The 19,918-nt window shown below is 40.2% G+C and overlaps 2 protein-coding genes across 2 annotated transcripts; both read left to right on the top strand.

Annotated features, from left to right (window-relative positions):
- Nucleotides 1-3,048: 3,048 nt before the first annotated feature.
- snrnp40 (small nuclear ribonucleoprotein U5 subunit 40) lies at nucleotides 3,049-15,182 on the top strand. Its single transcript, XM_022237158.2, has 9 exons — nucleotides 3,049-3,269; nucleotides 4,547-4,676; nucleotides 7,256-7,346; nucleotides 8,337-8,502; nucleotides 8,818-8,940; nucleotides 9,157-9,277; nucleotides 9,463-9,545; nucleotides 13,763-13,928; nucleotides 14,041-15,182. The coding sequence occupies exons 1-9, from the start codon at nucleotides 3,165-3,167 to the stop codon at nucleotides 14,088-14,090; spliced, it is 1,035 nt and encodes a 344-aa protein (XP_022092850.2). The 5' UTR covers nucleotides 3,049-3,164; the 3' UTR covers nucleotides 14,091-15,182.
- Nucleotides 9,552-13,756, top strand: LOC147799901 (uncharacterized). Its single transcript, XM_087133515.1, has 3 exons — nucleotides 9,552-10,446; nucleotides 10,758-11,049; nucleotides 11,466-13,756. The coding sequence occupies exons 2-3, from the start codon at nucleotides 11,001-11,003 to the stop codon at nucleotides 11,852-11,854; spliced, it is 438 nt and encodes a 145-aa protein (XP_086989641.1). The 5' UTR covers nucleotides 9,552-10,446; nucleotides 10,758-11,000; the 3' UTR covers nucleotides 11,855-13,756.
- Nucleotides 15,183-19,918: the final 4,736 nt, after the last annotated feature.

Below are 19,918 nucleotides of genomic sequence, written 5' to 3'. Positions count from 1 at the left end.
ACATCCGTATGTTCCGTTTTCCCATACTTGGCGTCGAAATGACTACAAAAAGCTGCTGTGAAAAACCTCAAGATTCAGTTCCTGAAAAATGCGCTTCAGCGATAGTAGAAAAAAATCTCAAGGGGCGAAATAGTGCCCCCTCCACTCTTTTAGGGTTAATAAGGGCGCTCTTTCTAAAGAGCGCAATAGGCCTACTTTTTTGCGTACATTTTACCAATTAAAAAAATACAAAACAAAAGATTTTGTCTACCATTCATGTTTTTATGAAACACGGAAAGGCATTTTGCAGGGTCCCTGTCCAATAACAATAATCCAAAAACCTCGAGGGCACGCGCGTTTTGATCTCAATCAATGGGGGGGCCACCAACACACTGTCGGTGGACGATGTTTATTGATCAATTATCAAAGTGTTAGAGACGAATACTGATCTTCAAGTCCTCAAAAAGGTGCAGCAACCAGATATTATTTGTGGTACAGAGTCATGGCTTAATTCAACCATTAAGAGTGAGGAGATACTCCCATCTACCTACAAAGTCTTCAGAAAGGATAGAGACACAAACACCACGGGGGGGGGGGTGTTCCACGCAGTTTCAACCGAATTGGTGTCTCATGACCCTCTTTTATCAATCAGATGTTCAGAGTGTGGTTACTTTTAATTTCATTTGAACCTTTGGTAGTTTGAACAAAGAACAAAAGGGCAGACTAGATCGTACTCGGAAAATGGCACAGAGATTAATAGGCCAAGAACTTACCCCTGTCCAAGCATTTGGCACTTGTCTTCTTGCCAAAGTACAAAAGATAATGTCAGACATAACCCGTCCACTCAACGAATGTTACAGGTTCTGGGATTCGTCTGTGCCCCCCCCCCTCACATCACACATCGGCTTCGATACAGACAGTCATCTATTCCCAATTCAATTCACTCATATAATGCAAATGTGAGGCGGTAACTATGTATTTGGATATCTCCCCCTCGACACACTTTCATTGGTAATAAAGGGTGAGAATATGCAATATCAATTAGGAAATCATTATCCTTTTAGACTGTGATTGCCATTTATGTTAGTTTAATGCAATCTTGTTGTTTTGTTATTGAGTGTGATTGTAATAATGATGAATGCAATAACTTACTGCTTGCAACAAGCCAATGGAAAGTAAATTTCTATGTGAATTTTTGCATGGACAATAATAAATTTGAATTTTGAATCTTGAATGTTCCAACATGGAGAGTAATTGCAAAGTTATATGAACGGAAACCAAAAAAGGTAAATCCAAAGTAGTCATGATTGGAACATTTTATCGATCGTCAGAGGATAAATTTAGTCAAGTTGACGAGCTGACGAAATCTGTGGCTACACTTAAAGGGAAATAAACTCCAATGTTGTTATTTTGGGAGACTTTAAGCTGCCGAACACAAACTGGAACGATTACTTTGTTACAGGATCACAACGTCTTAGTAAAACGGCTGGAGATAGGCTCATCAAGATCACAATATGGTTTCAAAGAGCCGACTCGGTCACAGCTGTGAGACACACGTAACATCCTTGTTCTAGTTCTCATTAATAACAAGGGTGTAATTAGCGAAACACTGAGATTGTGGAAGGAATTTCTGACCACGACATGGTTCTGGTTGATATTGATGTAGCTTTAAAGAGGCAGAAGCAACTCAATAGGAAAGTTTATATGAGGCAAAAAGCAAACACAAAAGGGATACTAAATGACATTAAGGCCTGTCAGCAATCTACAAAGCACCAACAGAAGGAAAATCGCCAGATTTCAATGGAAGCACACCCAACAGGCACTACTTGATCTTTTGGAAAAGCATGTACCCTACTAGTTCTCATCAAGTACATATAATCTACCGTGGTTCAGTAATGATCTTAACACAGAAAACAGAAAAAAAAGACGTATCTACAAAAAAGCAAAAAAAGGAAATGAGGAAAAAGATTAGCAAGCCTTCAAACAGTCTCGCGAGGCTATGAAAAAAACAGCTCCTCAAGGCAAGAACCTAGTACATAAATTCATACCTCCAAGAAAGCCCAGAGGGTAATATATATCCCGAGGAGGAATATGTGGAGCTGTACTCCAAAGGTCAAAGAAACAGACTACACAGTGGTTCGACCATTGCTGGAATACTCATCATCTACTTGGGATCCCCACTTGGTGTCTGACATTAATTGTCTCGAACAGTTTCGAAGACAAGCCGCTAGATTTATTTCCAACAACTGTATTACAGCACCTAGAACCGTGACAAAGACACTCAAGGAACTTGATTGGCCATCCCTTGAGACACGGCGTGTGTAAAATCACAGATTATCCATGACGTTCAAGATAACCAATAAGTTGCTCGATGTTTAGTCTGATGGTATCCTCACTCCAAATGTCAGAATCTCCAGAGGTCATACAAAAACAACTGTAAATCCGTACACGCCCCAAGGTTTTTTAAAATATCTTCTTTCCCAATAGGCCTGCAATCAAGGGTTGGAACTACATGCCACAATCTAATGCAATATTTTTGTCAGCTTTCAAGGAAGCAGTTGGGCATTTCTTCATTGATGGGTCGATCTGTTTAAACTAATCTTGCTTCAACCCCCCCTTTTGAAGTGCAAACTTAATACAATTGGTGTGATGTGTCATCTGGCCTTATGGATGCCTTGCTGACTATACATGCAGAAGAGGATACAGATAGACCTCTCATAAAGCCAAAGGCAAGCAGCTAGGCATCTCAGTCGCAATCGAATTAAACCTTGAACGCAAGAGGGGGTCTTGGGAAACGCGTTACTCTTTAATGGTCATAACAATAGAGATTTTCCTGAAAGGTGTATTTACGACATCAATGTGCTTGATTTAGTTCCCATAATTAGGGCTATTACCGCTACCAAGGGACAAAGTTTGGGGGAGCGAAATCTCATAGGAAATTTTGCATCAGCGCTTGATTATTCTGAATAGCGCTCTCAGCGGGGAGCAAGTAAGAAGTGCTACTCAACCTCGTTTCCATGGGTACGACCTTGTCTCACCGTGATGGCTCCCACCATGCCTTGGAAGAAGGCACACGCAGCCCATGGAATCGAGGTTGAGTGCGAGTACTTCAGCGTGGCTTTGCGCTGAACGGTTTGTTTTCGTCGAAACTACAGTAGCAGTATAGACCTACTGACAAATTAGCGATGATAGAAGTGAAGAGAAAAGCAGAGGATCAAGCTTTGGTTGCAGTGAAGCGACCCAGAAATGAGTTAGTCGCTGCTTCCGTGGGTGGGAGCGTTGTTCCAGCGGTATGTGTTCACATTACCCAGCCTACATAAGTAGCCCTATTGCCCGGTATCCGGACACTAGAGGTGTGCATGTACATTGGGCCTGTTTGGCTTCAATTTGGGCTATTCGTTCACCACAGCGATTAACTCCCAGTCACTGACCGATGCCAAACACAGTCGGGATCTGTTTGGTCTGGGAACCAAACAGTGTTATTACGTAGATCCCCTCTAGACTTTAAGTTCTACATATTGGAAATTGCCCAAAGTAATACCTCAGAGTATTAATGGCGTGAGTGATGTAATGTACGCAAAAGGGGTTTCATAGAAGGCATTTTCGGAGAGTCTCCCCTTTTTGAACGGACAGCTATGGGGTCTAGGATACGGAGGGAGTCTAGTAGACTGGCCCCAAGTCTGGGGTTGGTCTGGTCCCTAATCTTTCAATTTCTTTTCAATTTTCTGTGGGTTAACATGGTTAACCGATAACATTTTTAGTAATCCCCACAAAACAAAATGTATATTCACCCAGTACTGGCAAATTTGTAGGACTAAACGATATTTTCCCAGGCACATATGCAGTACTTCAAGAACTTTGTGTGACTTACAGTTCAAATTTTCATTGGTTTGAAACGCTATGTGATTCTGAATGTGCCCGTTAATTTTGCCTAAAACTGCACCTTGTCAATTAAATCTTCCCCAAACATGTCATAAGCCATCCACACTAAATAACATCTCATTGATATGCATGTTCAATTTTTTCTTACCCTCTATGTGCTCTTTTGGCAAAATTCAGACCTTTTACTTACGGTCCTGCCTCACATTGTAAATGAGCCGCACATTTGAACTGCATGCTGTGATGCATGTCTGTTGACGCAGAAGACTGGTTCCCATTCCATTCCAGTGCTTCAAACGTATAATAGGGTTGGTGACCAGTCCAATAACGTAACCTCATTCCCATGGGTAGGATCTTCCCACACCACGTTGGTTCCCAGTGAAGGAATGCGCAAAAATTTAAGTCTCTTCTGAAAATGGGTAATTGGCAAAATTACAAGTATATATATGGTTTGCGCTTGAATATCAATCCACAGCTTCACAGGGCAGCATACACATGTAGCGTGCGCAAGATTCCATCCCCCCCCCAGTCAAGCTAATATCTTGGAGAATGAAGCAGTGCACAACAAATAGGAAACTTATCCTTGGATTGCACCCTAGACAAGCGGGTGTAAATAGTTGCCCTTGGTACAAGAGTAGTTTCCACAGAACCCCTTTCACATCTTGTTTTCGTTATGTGTAAATTTCAGGGTCCTCCACGTACATCCAGCCTTCTAGCCCCCATCATGCTCCTCACTGGCCATGGAGCAGAAATCTTCACCGCCAAATTCCATCCGGATGGGAACACATTGGCCTCAGGGTCATTTGACAGAAATATCTGTAAGTCTCCTCGTCTACTTGTGAAGTTTTGCTGGTTATGTCTTTTTTACCTTCCCCATGCCAGATGGAGCAGAAACAGTCACTCAGTGGGTCAATCTGTATCCAACGTGTGACGTATTTTTTGGTCCCCGTTACACCTGACCTGTGTAACTTGACAAAGGATATGATTAGCATGGATTTGAACAATTTTTCATTTGTATGGCTGGTTATTTGCATTACTTAATTACTCTTGGAAATAATTGAATGTGTTCTAAACCTATAAAGTCACCAGTCACTGTCGGGTGTAACATGAACCTCAAATTTATAGAATGACCCACGTTGGGAAAAAAAATGGCAGGGAACAGTGTACACCAGGTTTAGCTGGTTTTAATCCAGAGTACCGCAGTGCAAGAAACTCTGCTGATGTGTGGTGGTTTTCAGAAAAGTGTGAGATTGTTGAGTGGTACATGTACATGTAACTGCAGACTCTGAGAAAACTAATTGGTTTTGGGATAAGGAAGGTACATGTACTGTAATTTTTGGAATATAAGCTGCTCAGTGTATCAGTAGCAGTTTGCAAAAATCAGTAAATTAAGATTTAAAGTCGGCGTGTAAGTCACACAAGTGTATAAGCCGCTCTGCAGCACTTACGATCCAACCACGAATTTCATTGTGCTGCGTGCTGAAGCGCCAATGTAGCATGTACAGTATATCAATGGTTCCACGACACGTGCAACTTCAATCCTAATAAGAGTAAGCAAAATGCGAACGACTGTCACCATAAAAAGTGAATTGAAGTTCTCAAACTTAATACTTTTTGTGGGCTGTGGTGCTGCATTGGCCGTGCATCAGCTTTTGCCCGTTTTTCCAGTGGCCAGTAAAAGTTATTCAGTCGGGGACATATAAAATCTTAGTAACACAAAGTCAGTGAAGTCGAAAGATTGTTTTGTCTTGTACGCTGACTGCGGTATTTCTTGCCAAAAGGATAGGCTTTGATTTAAAGAAAAATATCTCTGCAACCATTAGAAATGAAAAATCTGCCACGACCGCGATCGTGTAAACCCTGCCTTCAGGCTAGCCTGACTGCTATCAAAGACCCATTCATGGACAGTCCAATTGCTGACTCATGTCAATAACCATATGACCACAGAAAGTGTTCTCATCAGAAAACCCAAGTGAAAAAACCAAACAAATTCTGTGGCATGCCACTCTAAACACGATCAGTGAAAAGATGAAAGATCTGCCACAGGAAGACCTGTGGTTGCTTTTTATTTCATGATAGAAAGAAATCTTTAGGTTACAACAATAATTATTTATTTTTTTTGTGTATTCTCTATTTATACATGTACATGTACACACATATCCATTTTTTATTATCTAGTATTTTTGTTTAGCAATTATATATCACAATTTAAATGGCTTTTTTTATGTGAGTTTATTTATTTCCATTCCTGTAATTGGCAGTATTTCTGCTGTTGGATGTGGCTAATAAATAGAAATAAAATAAAATAAAAATCTTAATAAAATTATTATTTGTCTGCAAAAAATACACCATGAGATTGAATAAAAAGTGGGAAATAATCACTAAAAAATGTTGCCATGGCAGCAGAGCAAGTAAAGTTTAAGATTAGGCCTGTGTACTCAATTCATGTATGTGTTTTGTGACTCCATGAATCGGGAAATTCCATTAACCCTAATTGCCCAAAACCTGCCATACTCCAACAGCAGGTTTGTGAGGTTTTGGCAGGTTTGGTACCGTACCTGAGGAACTTGTTGTTGAATTTTGTGAGACTTGGGATGAAAGGCCCAGGGAGATGGTGTTGGATTCTGTGTGAGTTGGGACACACGCGGGTCATTTTGTGCAGTGTCTGGCTTGCCGTACCAATTGTTGGACTATGCTTGATTTTGTCAGGTTTGGTACTGTTCAGTGCAAGTCATCCTATACTGCATAGACCCATCCATACCATATCACTCAAACTCCAACGGGCTCATTCTGTTGGAGTTTATCAGGTTTGGTACACTACCCTGCATGTACAAGTACATAGACAAGTACATGAACCTGTTGGATTTTGTGAGGTTCAGTATGCTTTCTAGTGCAGGAGCTTAGGGGGTTAGGGTTAATAACTCGAAATCCAGACAACTCGAATGTTTATTTATTGTCTGAGGTTTCAGATGTAAACAGCAACCAATAAAAACATGACCGCACCACCTGCAAGTGGTACACCTGGTACGCGTGGCCCGGTTGCAGCCTTTGTGACTGATTTTAGCCATAGCCAAAGTTAGCCTTATAAGCCACCCAGCATACTTGTATGAGCTGTAGAGACATTTTTCAGCTTGAGAATCAAAGCATAACCTGTGGCCCATATTCTGAAAGTTACGGTATTGTTTAGTGTTTGCCCTGCTGTAAATCTAATCGTACATTTATAGATAGAGTCATCAGTTTAAACATTAACGTGTATGTGGTTGAAACCTTTGCATGTTACACAGTCCTGAATGCCCATCAAAATACTGGAATTTATGAAAAATAAAGGGGTCTTAGATTTGGCCAGTGCGGTTAACATTCCAGTCCTATCATGTTATTTTTGTTTATCTCTGTTTAGTTATGTGGAGTGTCTATGGTGAATGTGACAATTATGCTGTACTCCGTGGACATCAGGGTGCAATTATGGAAATACAATACACAACTGATGGGTAAGATGTAAAAGCCAAAACCCTCATATTGCCTACCAAATACCCCCCAGGCCTGTTTGCTAGGCATCTTCTTCAATTCTTAAAGTTCCTGCAATTATCCTTGCAAAAGGATTGCAATCAGTCCAGTCCTCCCAAATCCTCCTATATTGCTTGCATATGCTCCTTTTGAGGGGTGCCCACTGCCTCAATCCTGCAGAATCCTCTATCATTGTGTTGAGGCAATGCCAATAATAATAATGATAGTCGGCGCGTATCATGGAATGTGTGCTTATTAATATCCTTGCACGTTGGGCTCACATCATCTGAACATTCCTGAAACCATCTCAGCTCCCTGGGGAGTATACTAGCCTAATGCAGCCATTTTTGGCGCAAACGGCTAAACATGACCGTGTCTGCCCTCACAGGTATCCATTTTACTCCTGGTTGGAGAGAGGCACATAGGGGTAAAGCGACTTGCCTAAGATCACAACATGCTGCCACCAGCTGGATTTGAACCCCCAACCCTATGATCAGAAGCTACAAACCCTAACAACTCGGCCATATGCCCCCTGCTTAATAATTTCATGTGCAATCTTAACATGAATTTATGCACTGATCCTGAGCAAGACAAGGTCTAACCCACAACCTTGACACAGTGCATCCGTTGCAATCAGCCACACCTTTCTGCCATTCTTCCTCAAGGCGCAATCCTCCAATTTCCTCCAAAACCACCAAGAGGATTTGGGAGGATTGAGGAGAGTTAGGGCTACTGTGCCTTTGCTTTGTTTTGCAAAGACTTCCTTGACTTTTATACATGTAATGAGAAGTTTGAAAGTTATAAATCAGATTATTGAAATACCTGCGCAGTTTTAAGATCACCAAGTCAGATTGCTAATGCACCTGTGCGGTAGCTGCTGACAGTTACCAAGGTCAGCCCACGTGGTGTTCACTTTAAGCTGCATCCATGTACATGTAGCTCTTCCAATTTCTAACTTTCCATTGTCTTCTCAGGCAACTGGTGTCCTGCAGCACTGATAAGCTCTTGTGTTTATGGGACACGGCAACCGGTGTCCGAATCAAGAAGATGCGCGGTCACACCGCCTTTGTCAATTCTGTGTTTCCAGCCAGAAGAGGCCCGTCGTTGATTGTTAGCGGGGGAGATGATGGCACAATAAAGGTATCCGAAATCTTCTGTACGTTTCAACCTGAACGCCCTTCTCTTTGTCCATCAGTGCTCATTTTGTTCCACTGATCTGTCGCTCTTGCATGGAGTCTGTTTTCTGGACAGCGACTGTTATCTGGCCACTGACTGGTCTTCTAGAAAGACTTACAATGCATTTTAATGCATGCTTAACTTTAATGTAATATTAACCCAAGGGAGAAGAGAAAATCTAGATTCTGGTCAAAAAGTCTGATTCAACACTTAGCAAAATTCCAGATAAATAGTTGATTGTATGAAAACTGAAATGGTTAACTTCTTGTTTATTTTTAGCTGTGGGACAGTCGGAAGCGAGGTGTGGTCCAGACTTTTCAGAACACCTACCAAGTCTTAGCCGTCACTTTCAATGACACCAGTGATCAGATCATCTCTGCTGGCATTGATAATGACATCAAGGTACATGACACAGCATCATATCAGATATGTTGCATTTGTTGTTACAGAGATACATGTACATAGCATTCAATTCTGGTGTTGATAGATTGATACATGTGTCAAGAAAGTCAACAATGGATACAAACTCCCAAGCATCGTTTTCACCGATATGCTCCATGAGACGTTGTCTACTGCAGCAGCTATTCTCAAGACTTGCTGTAATTTTTCCACCATCAGGTATGGGATCTTCGGAAAAATGGTTTGCTCTACAAGATGCCAGGCCACACAGACTCTGTGACCGGTCTGTCACTCAGTGGAGATGGGTCATATTTGCTGTCAAATTCCATGGACAACACATGTAAGTCATTGGGCACTAGTCTCTGACAAACCACTGCAATGCCTCACTCAAAATCATATTGATATTATATTTTCATCACTGGAAGTTTTGCTGAATCTGCCCACAACATCCATCGCATGTAGGACTCAAGGGGTTAGTTTCCCTCTGGGCTTCAGTTTTCTCTGTTTGTAATTCCTGTTTGACAGTAAGAATCTGGGATATCAGACCGTTTGCACCCCAGGAGCGATGTGTGAAGCTATTCCAAGGAGCCCAGCACAATTTTGAGCAGGTAATGTGTTAGTTCATCTCGCTACAAACATACTTTGCAGCCTAATACTTCAGTGCATGTGCCTTTGCTATAAAGAAGCAGTTTCATGACCCCTCGTATTGTTTAGCCTCATGGTGTATCCTCAAGAACTAAGGAAACTGAACCGCATTTCAACAGATCGTGAAGTGTTAAATGGAAAGTTTATATTTGCAACTCCTAATTTCCTGCAGTTTTAAAATATTCACGATTCAAGTTTGGTTCTTTTTATGTACCAGTGGGCTTTGAATGTAGGACGCTTCCATCCCATGAAGCACTGTATAAATGATGGATTAAGCAACTTTACATCAATGAGTGTGCAGTAGTAGGGAGAAATCCTCTTTAAGTTGCCTGCACTCATGATTCTATGGACCTGGTGACTGTTGTCAAATCGGCTTTTTGCTTTGTTCAAAACAACGGACATGATGAACCAGATAATATTTTGTTGTGATCTCAAGTCCACAAATCAGAAGACCAGAGTGCTTGCTGCACTCTGCGGGATAGGACAATATGTACGTTATGCAGTTCTCAGAAAAAAGGTGGAGTATTAGAAGTAAAAATGTACACATTACAGCGGTAAAACTTGGAAGGAGAGGATGCAAGTCTGTTTTACGCAAAGTCCTGATTAAGAGGCAAAGAAACCACACGCAAGAAGCAAAACATTGAATCGGGAACCGATTGTGGCTCAACTGTCCACAAACTAAAAAGAGCACTTAGTACATCACCAAAGCACACAGGGTTACAGCTTTGGCAACTCAACTGCTGGTAGTAGAACAACACTTCCAGTTTCTTGCATTATTTGCAAATTTGAGGGAGATTCTCCATCATCCTGGTAGACAGAAACAAGTGAACGACAAGCTGTGCCTTGCAGAAAGTGTTAATGGTGGTGAGTATTACTGCAGTTGATAAATCTGTTGTATTGATGTATTGCTCTGAAAATATTGGTCATGTTGATTGCAATTTTTGACTTTACCACGGCTTGTTTGGCCCTCTATCAGTGGTGTACTCTCTGATATGGTAATTTAATGACATTGGTCTGTCCATTTACAGAGACACCTCTGTTATTTTTTTCTTACGTTTTAAAGATGAGAAAAATATCAGGAATGTGTCAAATTGAATCGTGACCTCTCATAATTTCTGAGTTATAAGCTGAATATAGTGACTATTTTAATTGTCTGATTTGTTTTGTGTGTGTAGGTATGCTTTGTAGTTCTGCTGAAGCAACAGTAAAAGCTTTTCTATGAAGTACCAAAGTGTGATGCCATTTTGAGCCAGCAAGTGTAGCGTAAACAAATCGAGTACGTGCTTATGCAGATTCATGCGCTGGTTCTTGCGCTGATGCCTTTCACACACATACTTGTGTGCATGACGTATTCACTTTGGTAGAGGGAAGGTATGCAATGCAAATGACGTCAGATATCTCAAGGACTGCTACCAAAGATGTGCGAAAGTGATGTACAGCCACACAAGGAAATGAAGAAAGCAACTGGTGAGCACTGTTTCTTTGACATATGCAAATAAATAGTCAATTCTGATATATGCAGTGCTACAGCCGAGGGGGGAAGGGCTTCAGATCCTAATCTGAAGGGCTAAAATTTGTCCTTGATATATTTATTTTATGTTTGGAAAGAAAACGAAAGTTTAGCATTTAGTAATTGTTTTCAGACCGTATACAGTATGTATATGCCAGGGTCCTAGTTCATAATACATGTACATTGCACTCAGAGCTGCCAAAGGTAACCATTGCTCTACCTGCCTCCAAAGAGGCCACACGGGGATAAAATTTTAATGAAAATACGTTATGTTGTCATGTTGTCCTTTTTTTGTTATCTGTGTTTATTGCTCCAATCCGTCTTGCGTCTTGGTGTACAGTTTTGTCAATTATTCTCTTTTATTAATTTTCAGTACTCTCTACCCTCAATGGAGACCTGAAGAAGTACCTCCGGCTCTCCCCGCATCCTCCGTCGAAGCCCACAGCTGGTAAATTTGTCTTCAGTGTCAAATCTGATGGTGGACCACACATGTACATCAAACAGTTCTGGTCATCTGGTCTCAGATACTGTCATCAGTCAATGAGACAATGTTGCCAATCAAGTGGACACACTCTCCTCTCCTCCCCTCTCTGGCCTCACCTTCACAAGTTGTGCTCCCCTGTAGTGACTCTGCGAGAAGAACTTAGGGCCCATAATAACCTTGATATTAAGCTACCACCTACACTATCTGAGGTTGGTGCCAGAGCTGCTGAGACAGTGATGGTATGGTTGGCAGGCTATTTGGAGGAACAAAACACTTGAAAACTTTCCCAGAGTGGCTGAGGACATTCACCTGAAACTCCTTTTCATCATCAAAAGCATTGTACCCCTAAACTCAAAGTTGGCCAACTATCAAGCCAGGGCCCATTGGAGGATGCTCCAACAGTTCATAAAACAGCCCTTTCCATCCAATCGTGGACAGAGAATTGGAACTGGTGTGATGAAAATTGTATGGATAACAGTCTCCAGTGTCATCTGAGATCTTGAATAACATCTGCTGTTTATGTAAAAAGTCAAATGTGTGCTCCTGCCTGTCGAATCAGGTTTCGTGCACTGATCTGTGTAGGTTCCTGGGTTGTGGTAATCGTACTTCCACAATTTCTGGACAGTCATGCTTAATAATGCAAGTGAAAGGTACCTCTGAAATGATAGTTTTTTAAGTTAGATACACTTTCACACTTTGGTTCTGTGACTTCTACATTTAATTACATGAATACCCATCTTTCCTGAATACATGTTGTCACACTTTGGTAATGAAAGTAACAGGCATCTTCCCAATGGTGATGCTTAAAACTCAGAATAAAATATTGAAAATGTGTCATTTGATTGTCACATTGTACACGTCAGAATTTTCGTGAATCATTTTGCATTCCACCTATATTTTAGTTTTATCAACAGTCAATTTATAGGAATGTGACAAGAGATAGTACACCTTTATTTCAAGGGAAATTTTCAAAAGACAACATGTAAATAATTGTTATATATCCATGAACTGCAACAATTACCGAGTTGACTAATCAAGCTGGGTTTATACCTGAAGAATGTTGACTTTTTCAGTGGGTTGAGTATTAGCACCTGTGAGGAGTGGATCTGCTTGGAAATGTACCATATTAGTACAGTGGTAATGTTTAGAAAATAAGCAGACATGATGAGTGCTAGTGCCATTTTTAGCCAGCACTGGGTATTAAATTCAGCGTCAAGTACCAAACTGTATTTTGAAATTTATGACAACATCATCTAAGGCCGCCATTGTTTGGCAGATTAGTTCTGGTCTGCCATCCTGCGATTTGAAAATGAATTTGCTTGTTTATGTATGAGGCTAAGGTCATCCCTTCATTTTTTGTTTGGAATGGTGTTCCAGCAATTGTCACCTTTAATGCAAACTACCTCTTTCATTGCAGGACTTTGTATAAGTAAACACCGAATTCAAATTTCTGACCAAATTTGCTAATTCATGTAAAGATAACAGTGCTTCATTGACGTTCAAGAAAATGTGAAACAACTCAGGAGATAGTATGCACTTGAGCTGTCATTGAAGCAGAGAAAAAAAATTGTGTCAATTCTCATGTAATGGTTTTTTTTAATTGTCCTCTTAAAAATCTGTTTTGGGGGTTCAGTTGACCACCTCCGCCGTTAATCATGCATTGTACATTGTATTTATGAAAGATAATGCAGCAGTGGCAGTGCACTTTACACGGACCACAAAAAACTATGGACATTTGGAGATGCTGTAACACAAATTCATCTTCTCTGCCCTGAAAAACTAAAAAAATCAACAAAGGTTCCTCAGTTCTCAGTGTTGTAGCGAAAGTACTTCAAAAATGCCTTAATTAGGCACTTTCAGGGGCACTTGCAATTGCCGATAAGGTACCTCCTGTGATGTGAGGACACTTGTCTAGATCATTGGGCTAAGACAGGAGGTGAGATGTGCATGTATGGGAAATGGCTGCAGGTGCAAGTCATTGGCTTTCACGTCTGCAGTGTTTAGTTTTAGCCATAGCCATGTCATTAGACACCCGCAGCCACGCTGTATCTGCTATACCCATTGAACACCATTGTGTGTCATGATGATTTGTCTTTAATTGGCTGTTGTGAATAAGCCGTTCAGTGCCCTAGGTATACATGTAGCACATAGAGACTGAGAGTGACTCTCTCTGTTGTGTGTTTCAGAACTTGTTGAGATGTGCCTGGTCTCCAGATGGAAGCAAAATAGCTGCAGGATCTGCCGATCGATTTGTGTATGTGTGGGACACAACTTCAAGACGTATCTTGTATAAACTGCCAGGCCACTCGGGGTCCGTCAACGATGTAGCCTTCCATCCTCATGAACCAATCAGTAAGAAACTTTTTTGTTTGAGTTTCTCTGGTAATATTTATAAAAGTGTGTCCTCATATGAGAAGATATTTAAATTTTCATTCTAATTTAGTTTATTTTTCCTTGTCTGCAGTTCTGTCTTGCTCAAGTGATAAGCAAATTTATCTTGGAGAAATCATGTGAAGATTGAGTCAACCAGTAGCAAGGACTGCTGATCATCATGTGACCGCTTTCGCAAATGGACATAAACTTGTGCTTTTGTCATGTGATTTGATTGGATAGTGTCTACGTGTGGCAAGTCACTTGATACTGCTTTTCAGAAGGAGCATGTTTGTTTCAGTACTTGCAGGACTGGAAGTTCTGAACATCCTAAAATGGGTGTCGCAGGTCATGGATGTCACTTTGGTCATGACCTTCATTTACATAAAGCACCAGGTCTCCATGAAATGTTTCAGAGAAATATTCTTATTGCAGGGCAATGCCCTTTTGGGATACAAATTCTCTGTCTAGGGTGACATCGCTTTTTAAGTCCCAGTATTTTAATGTAGTTGGTCATTCTAGAAAAAATTTGTTTGAAAAGAATTATGTAAAATTTTTCATTCTAACTCTTGTCACCATCATGAATTTCTGTTCAACTGCAAGTTACTTTTTGCCTGTAGAATTGAGCAGAGAGAAGGTTTGAGGAGCTTGTCCGTTATGCTTTTTTTTTTTACAATTTTAGGGGTAAGAAGGTTTGGTCAGAAGGGCTGGCCTGGAGTATCGTGGGATTTTAAGGGCCCAGTAACAGCAGGAATAGCAGAAATCCACTGAGAAATGAGCAATATGCATCAACTGACGTTTTGGCAGAAAACCTGCGTCTGCCGAACAGATATTTTGTTGGTGTGCTTAGAAGCTATTTGAATATTTCCCTTGACATAGTTTTACAAGCCTGACCCTTAAGCCAATCAGCAATCTGATCAAACATTGCTGCTAATCTCCTGGCCTGCCAATTGCCTTACAGAAAATAAAATTTCCATCTTTCGGTTTTTTATAAATCATGAGAGGGAAATACTGTACTTGTTGGTATTTTTCATTTCTCTCGGCATGGTACTCATTAAAACAAGAAATTACTGCTTCATAATTTGGTTCTTGGCAGTGTTGCACTAGTTTGTATGATGAGGCACAAAAAATAGGTTTACAAGTTGTTATTTGTACATGTACAGTTTTTCAAGAGCTCTGACATTTTAGCGTTTTGGTTACTCAAATAAACTACTCTTCATTCTTTTTTGAAGTCTAGTGAATTGTTGCAGCTCATTTTTTTTCCTGTGTGTGTCTAGAGTTAACATCCAACTAAACTACAATCTTAGTCAAATCTTTGGCTTTTGTTGTCAGCATAATTACTGATTTGGGGGAAAAAAAGACAACAGGAATTTTAAAAGGATAAGAATGTGATGTGGTGTTGACCGAGGATTGGGGAGTTGAAGCAAATGCGGACCTCTGTACAGAACTCGAGGGATCTCGTTCTTCATCCGGCTTACTTCCTGCCTATTCAAATAACCCTGTACGGTCGTGAAAGATAAAGAGATGCCACACACCCCCCAAGACCTAGTCTCTGAGTCAGTCAGTGACACTGTTTTGTATAGAAGAGTCTACGTGGACTTTATGGACAGCAGCAGAGTTTACTAAAAATATTGAAGTGCTGTTATTTTAAGGTTAGCATACTTAATCATTTGTGGATGGTAAATTTATTTTCTTTTATCAGTTTCGGCTAGCAGCCGGAACAGCTATTGCATTCGTTTAGTTTTGTTGTTTTTTTGTTTTTTGCAATTTTTCGAAAAGGCTTTTTTTGCTTTTTCACAATTTTTGCGCAATTTTGCAAAAAGGCATTACTTCTGTTCGTTTTTGGCCTTTTTGCAACTTTGATAAATGACATTCTTTTTGTCCTTTTTTTTGGCTTTTTTGCAACTTTGCGAAAACGGCATTCTTCTCATCAAGGGCTTTTTTGACCTTTTTCACAATTTTGCGGAAAAGGCGTTACGTCCGTTTAGGCTTTTCGCAACTTTGCAAAAAAGACATTCTTTTTTATTCTTTTTTTTTGGCTTTTCCACAAGCTACGGAAAAGGAGTAATTTTTGTCAATTTTTTTGGCTTTTTCACAATTTTGCGAAAAACATTCTTTTTTGGCTTTTTCGCAATTTTGCAAAAAAGGGCATTTTTTCTTCTGGGTTTCTTTTTTGGCTTTTTGGCAATTTGGGAAAAAGGCATTCTATTTGTCCTTTTTTGGGGAGTGTTTCGCAAGTTGCAAAAAAGGCATTCTTTTTGTTCTGTTTTTGGCTTTTTTGCAATCTTGCGAAAAGGCATTCTTTTTGTTCTGTTTTTGGCTTTTTTGCAATCTTGCGAAAAGGCATTCTTTTTGTTCTGTTTTTGGCTTTTTTGCAATCTTGCGAAAAGGCATTCTTTTTGTTCTGTTTTCGGCTTTTTTGCAATCTTGCGAAAAGGCATTCTTTTTGTTTTGTTTTCGGCTTTTTTGCAATCTTGCGAAAAGGCGTTCTTTTTGTTCTGTTTTCGGCTTTTTTGCAATCTTGCGAAAAGGCGTTCTTTTTGATCTGTTTTCGGCTTTTTTACAATCTTGCGAAAAGGCGTTCTTTTTGATCTGTTTTCGGCTTTTTTATAATCTTGCGAAAAGGCATTCTTTTTTTTCTCCCTTCTTCCATTTGTTTTGAACACGTTTCTTCCACATCGACTTTGGTCCTTCTGCAACTTGGGATCTTCATCAAACTTACATCAGTAAAGGACCTTAGTTTAAAGATGTACATAGAACAACGACATGAAGATGATTGTATCAAGTGATTTTTATTGAATTTTTAATATTTATTTAGCCCATTGACTTTGTACACGTTTCCAAGGCCCCATTTTGGTAACTTAGCGATTTTCATTCAAATAATTACGTCATGATGACGTCATCAAGTGATTTATTATTAAAATTTTAATATTTGAATATTATGTTAACTTTTTAAAAAACCGTGTAAAATCAACCGTTGCTTCCCGCAACATTTTGTTTGCAGCAGGTGGCAGGATAATTGTGGTCTTCAATTCACCTCGTGTGGGTCAAATCACGTGACCCTTCCTTCCGGTTGAAACCAGAAGTGGGCTTATTGTTTAAAAGTGGTAATAGGTATCAAGTTGTTTTCAATATTGTTAATCTGTCGGGGTATAGCATTCTTCAAATCATCTACTTCAGATGTCACGATATTGTCAAGCGCCTCTAGCGACAGGTTAAAAATTCTGAGAAATGAATTTTGATTAGATGTCGGTGGCGAAGTTTGTCTGAATCGGCTGAAACGTGTGAAATTTGGGGCCTATAATGTCATCAGATCGGAAGTTATGATAAAAAGTTCTTTTATTGTTCAAAAATCGGTAAAAAATCAACCGTAACAGATTTAAGCATGGGTTGTTCATTCGATGATAGCTATAACATTGAAGTCAACTGCATGAAGTGCACAAGTGGTGTACTTCTTTAACACAGATGAAGCGCTGACGACGAAAACCCCCTTGGAATATTTGCAAACTCGAAAATCCTTTTCGCGTACTATGGATTGGCTACTGTTTGCGTGGACCCTCAATATATACTGTATGTCCAATTGGGTTCAAAACTTGCGCATGTCTTGAAAGGGAAGTGATTTAGACGATTATTGACCTCATGTGTGACCTCGGGTGAACCTTGTCACATGACATTAAAGGTGCACTCTTCAAAGCGTGCTACTTCGCTCGTGCTACTTCGCTAAGGAGAGAGGAGAGGCAATGGATTGTACTTCCAAGTGTATTTATTCAGCATGGGGAGGTCGTGTGTCACGGATAGTTGAAATTGACAAAGTATTAAGGGTTGTTTACAGTACCTCGAAAAAGAACCGGCCTTACAAGAATCAGCGATTCGAATTTTCTTTTTCCGATCTGCCAACAGACCGAGCCCTTCCTCGACAGCCTTCAGTGCTTCCTCGGAGTTGTTGGAGGAGATGGCCGAGTGAACCTTATACAGCAGAACTTCAAGCTGAGCACAGAACTCGAATTGTGCGATATTGCCAGGACGGGACAGATCTTTAGCCTCCAACTTTAGCTTGAGTTCCTTCGAAGCCGAAGAATCGTCTTTGGGCCTTGAAACGGCGCTGAATTTCGAGTCAAAATAATCTTTGAATATGTCGAATATTTCGGCTGGATCACATTCGCTTGTAGTGGACATAACGTAAATGATAAGCTTTGGCAAGAGTGAATAAAGAAATGGAAAACGCGGCAAATGAAACAAGTAAGAAAACTACGCAATTGCTCGGGGTGTGAGACTTCATCTGAATGGTCAGGCCGGAGGGCCGTTCATGTTATAGAGGGAAACAATTGAATGATTCCGTGAATCAAATTGTATGGCTGGGGCGTTGCTGTGGAACGCCAATCATGCAAATCAAGTGAAAATGCCTATGGCGGGCCAACGAACAAAACTATATATCTTTTGAAGTGCACGTCTGATTGGGTTGAAACCTTGCTGATATCTTGGAAAGGAAGTGCTGTAGGCAAAAATTGACCTGGTGTGATCATGACGTCATCTTGACGGCATTAAAGGTGCACTCTTCAACGCATTATATCTTGTGAAGTACTTATCCAATTCGGATCAAACTTTGCAGATATCTTGGAAAGGAAGTGATTTAGACGATTATTGATCTCATTTGATGTTGACGTCACCACGTGACAAGTTCTGTGACCTTAAAAATTCAGCCCTCTATCTCCTGAAATTCATATCTCATCGAGTTGAAAGTTCGCAGATAGAAAAGGAAGTGTTGTACTCGAGGATTTACCTGATATGATGATTACGTCATCAGATGAGGAGTTAAACAACGTAGTACCTGCACTCTTTAAAGCATATTAGTTATTTCCTGAAGTACATGTACATGCCTGATTGGGTTGAAACCGTGGACCCGAATGGTCACGATGAAATAATTACGCCCTAAATAAGGTTTGTGCAGTAGATTTGCTGTTCAACTTAATGAAAGGAATGCAAAAAGCCAGATCTGTTCTGTTGGCAAAGAGACAGATGACCTCTAGTTTCTTCATCTTCTTCAGACCCAAATCCCCTTTGTTTTGTACACGTTTCTTCCACCACCGACTTCAGTCCCTTAGCAACTTCGGATCTTCATCAAACTTACATCAGTGAAGGACCCTTATCTGAAGACGTGTCTAGAGCAATGATGTTATGATGACGTCATCAAGTGATTTGATATTTATTTTTGGATATTTGTTTCAGCCCATTGACTTTGTACACGTATTCATGACAATATTTCGGTGATTTAGCGATCTTTGATTATAACCAAAGTTACAGCCCAGAAAGACCCTGATACATTAATACGTCCAAATTTATGACGTCATGATGACGTTATCGTTAGATTTGGGGGAGTTAGAATATTTAATTTTTCCCCATAGGTTTTGTACACGTTTTTCAACTGCCAGACTTCGGAACTCTGGTCAAACTAATTGATTTGATATTTGTGTACACTCGTAGTCCACCACAAAGAGAGGGTCCGAGAACAAAATTGCCATAATAGTGGGCCAGCCAAATCTGAGAAAGTCCTCTAGAAATATTTTTCATGGCATTTTTTGGTAATAGCTGGCAACTATGCTCAATCAATTATCTATGTCATGACAAACAAGGTGTGGGTGGATGCCATCGTCAATTTTGAATTTAAAGGTCATTTTAAGGTCACGAAAGATCATCTGGGGTCAAAATTGTATATTTGGGCTGTGACCCAAATATCACTTACACTTGCATATCTTTCCATAAAACCCATCATCAATATCATTTGATAGCCCTAATTTATGTAATTGCCAATTGGACTTTTGTTTTGTGCACAGATGCATTACAAAACGAAACGTAAGAGGTCTTTTTCTTAAAATTTGGTCTTCGATTGTTTTAGTGCCACTCCTAACTACTTTAAAAAGAAAAATTTACCCACATTTACTAACCTACATACGTGTAGGTGTTACTGAGTTGAA

Source organism: Acanthaster planci, linkage group LG02, assembly GCF_054643075.1.
Source record: "Acanthaster planci isolate LZ-2023a linkage group LG02, COTS_SCS, whole genome shotgun sequence".
NCBI classification, from domain to species: Eukaryota; Metazoa; Echinodermata; class Asteroidea; order Valvatida; family Acanthasteridae; genus Acanthaster; species Acanthaster planci.
This window is presented reverse-complemented; position numbering and strand designations above follow the sequence as displayed.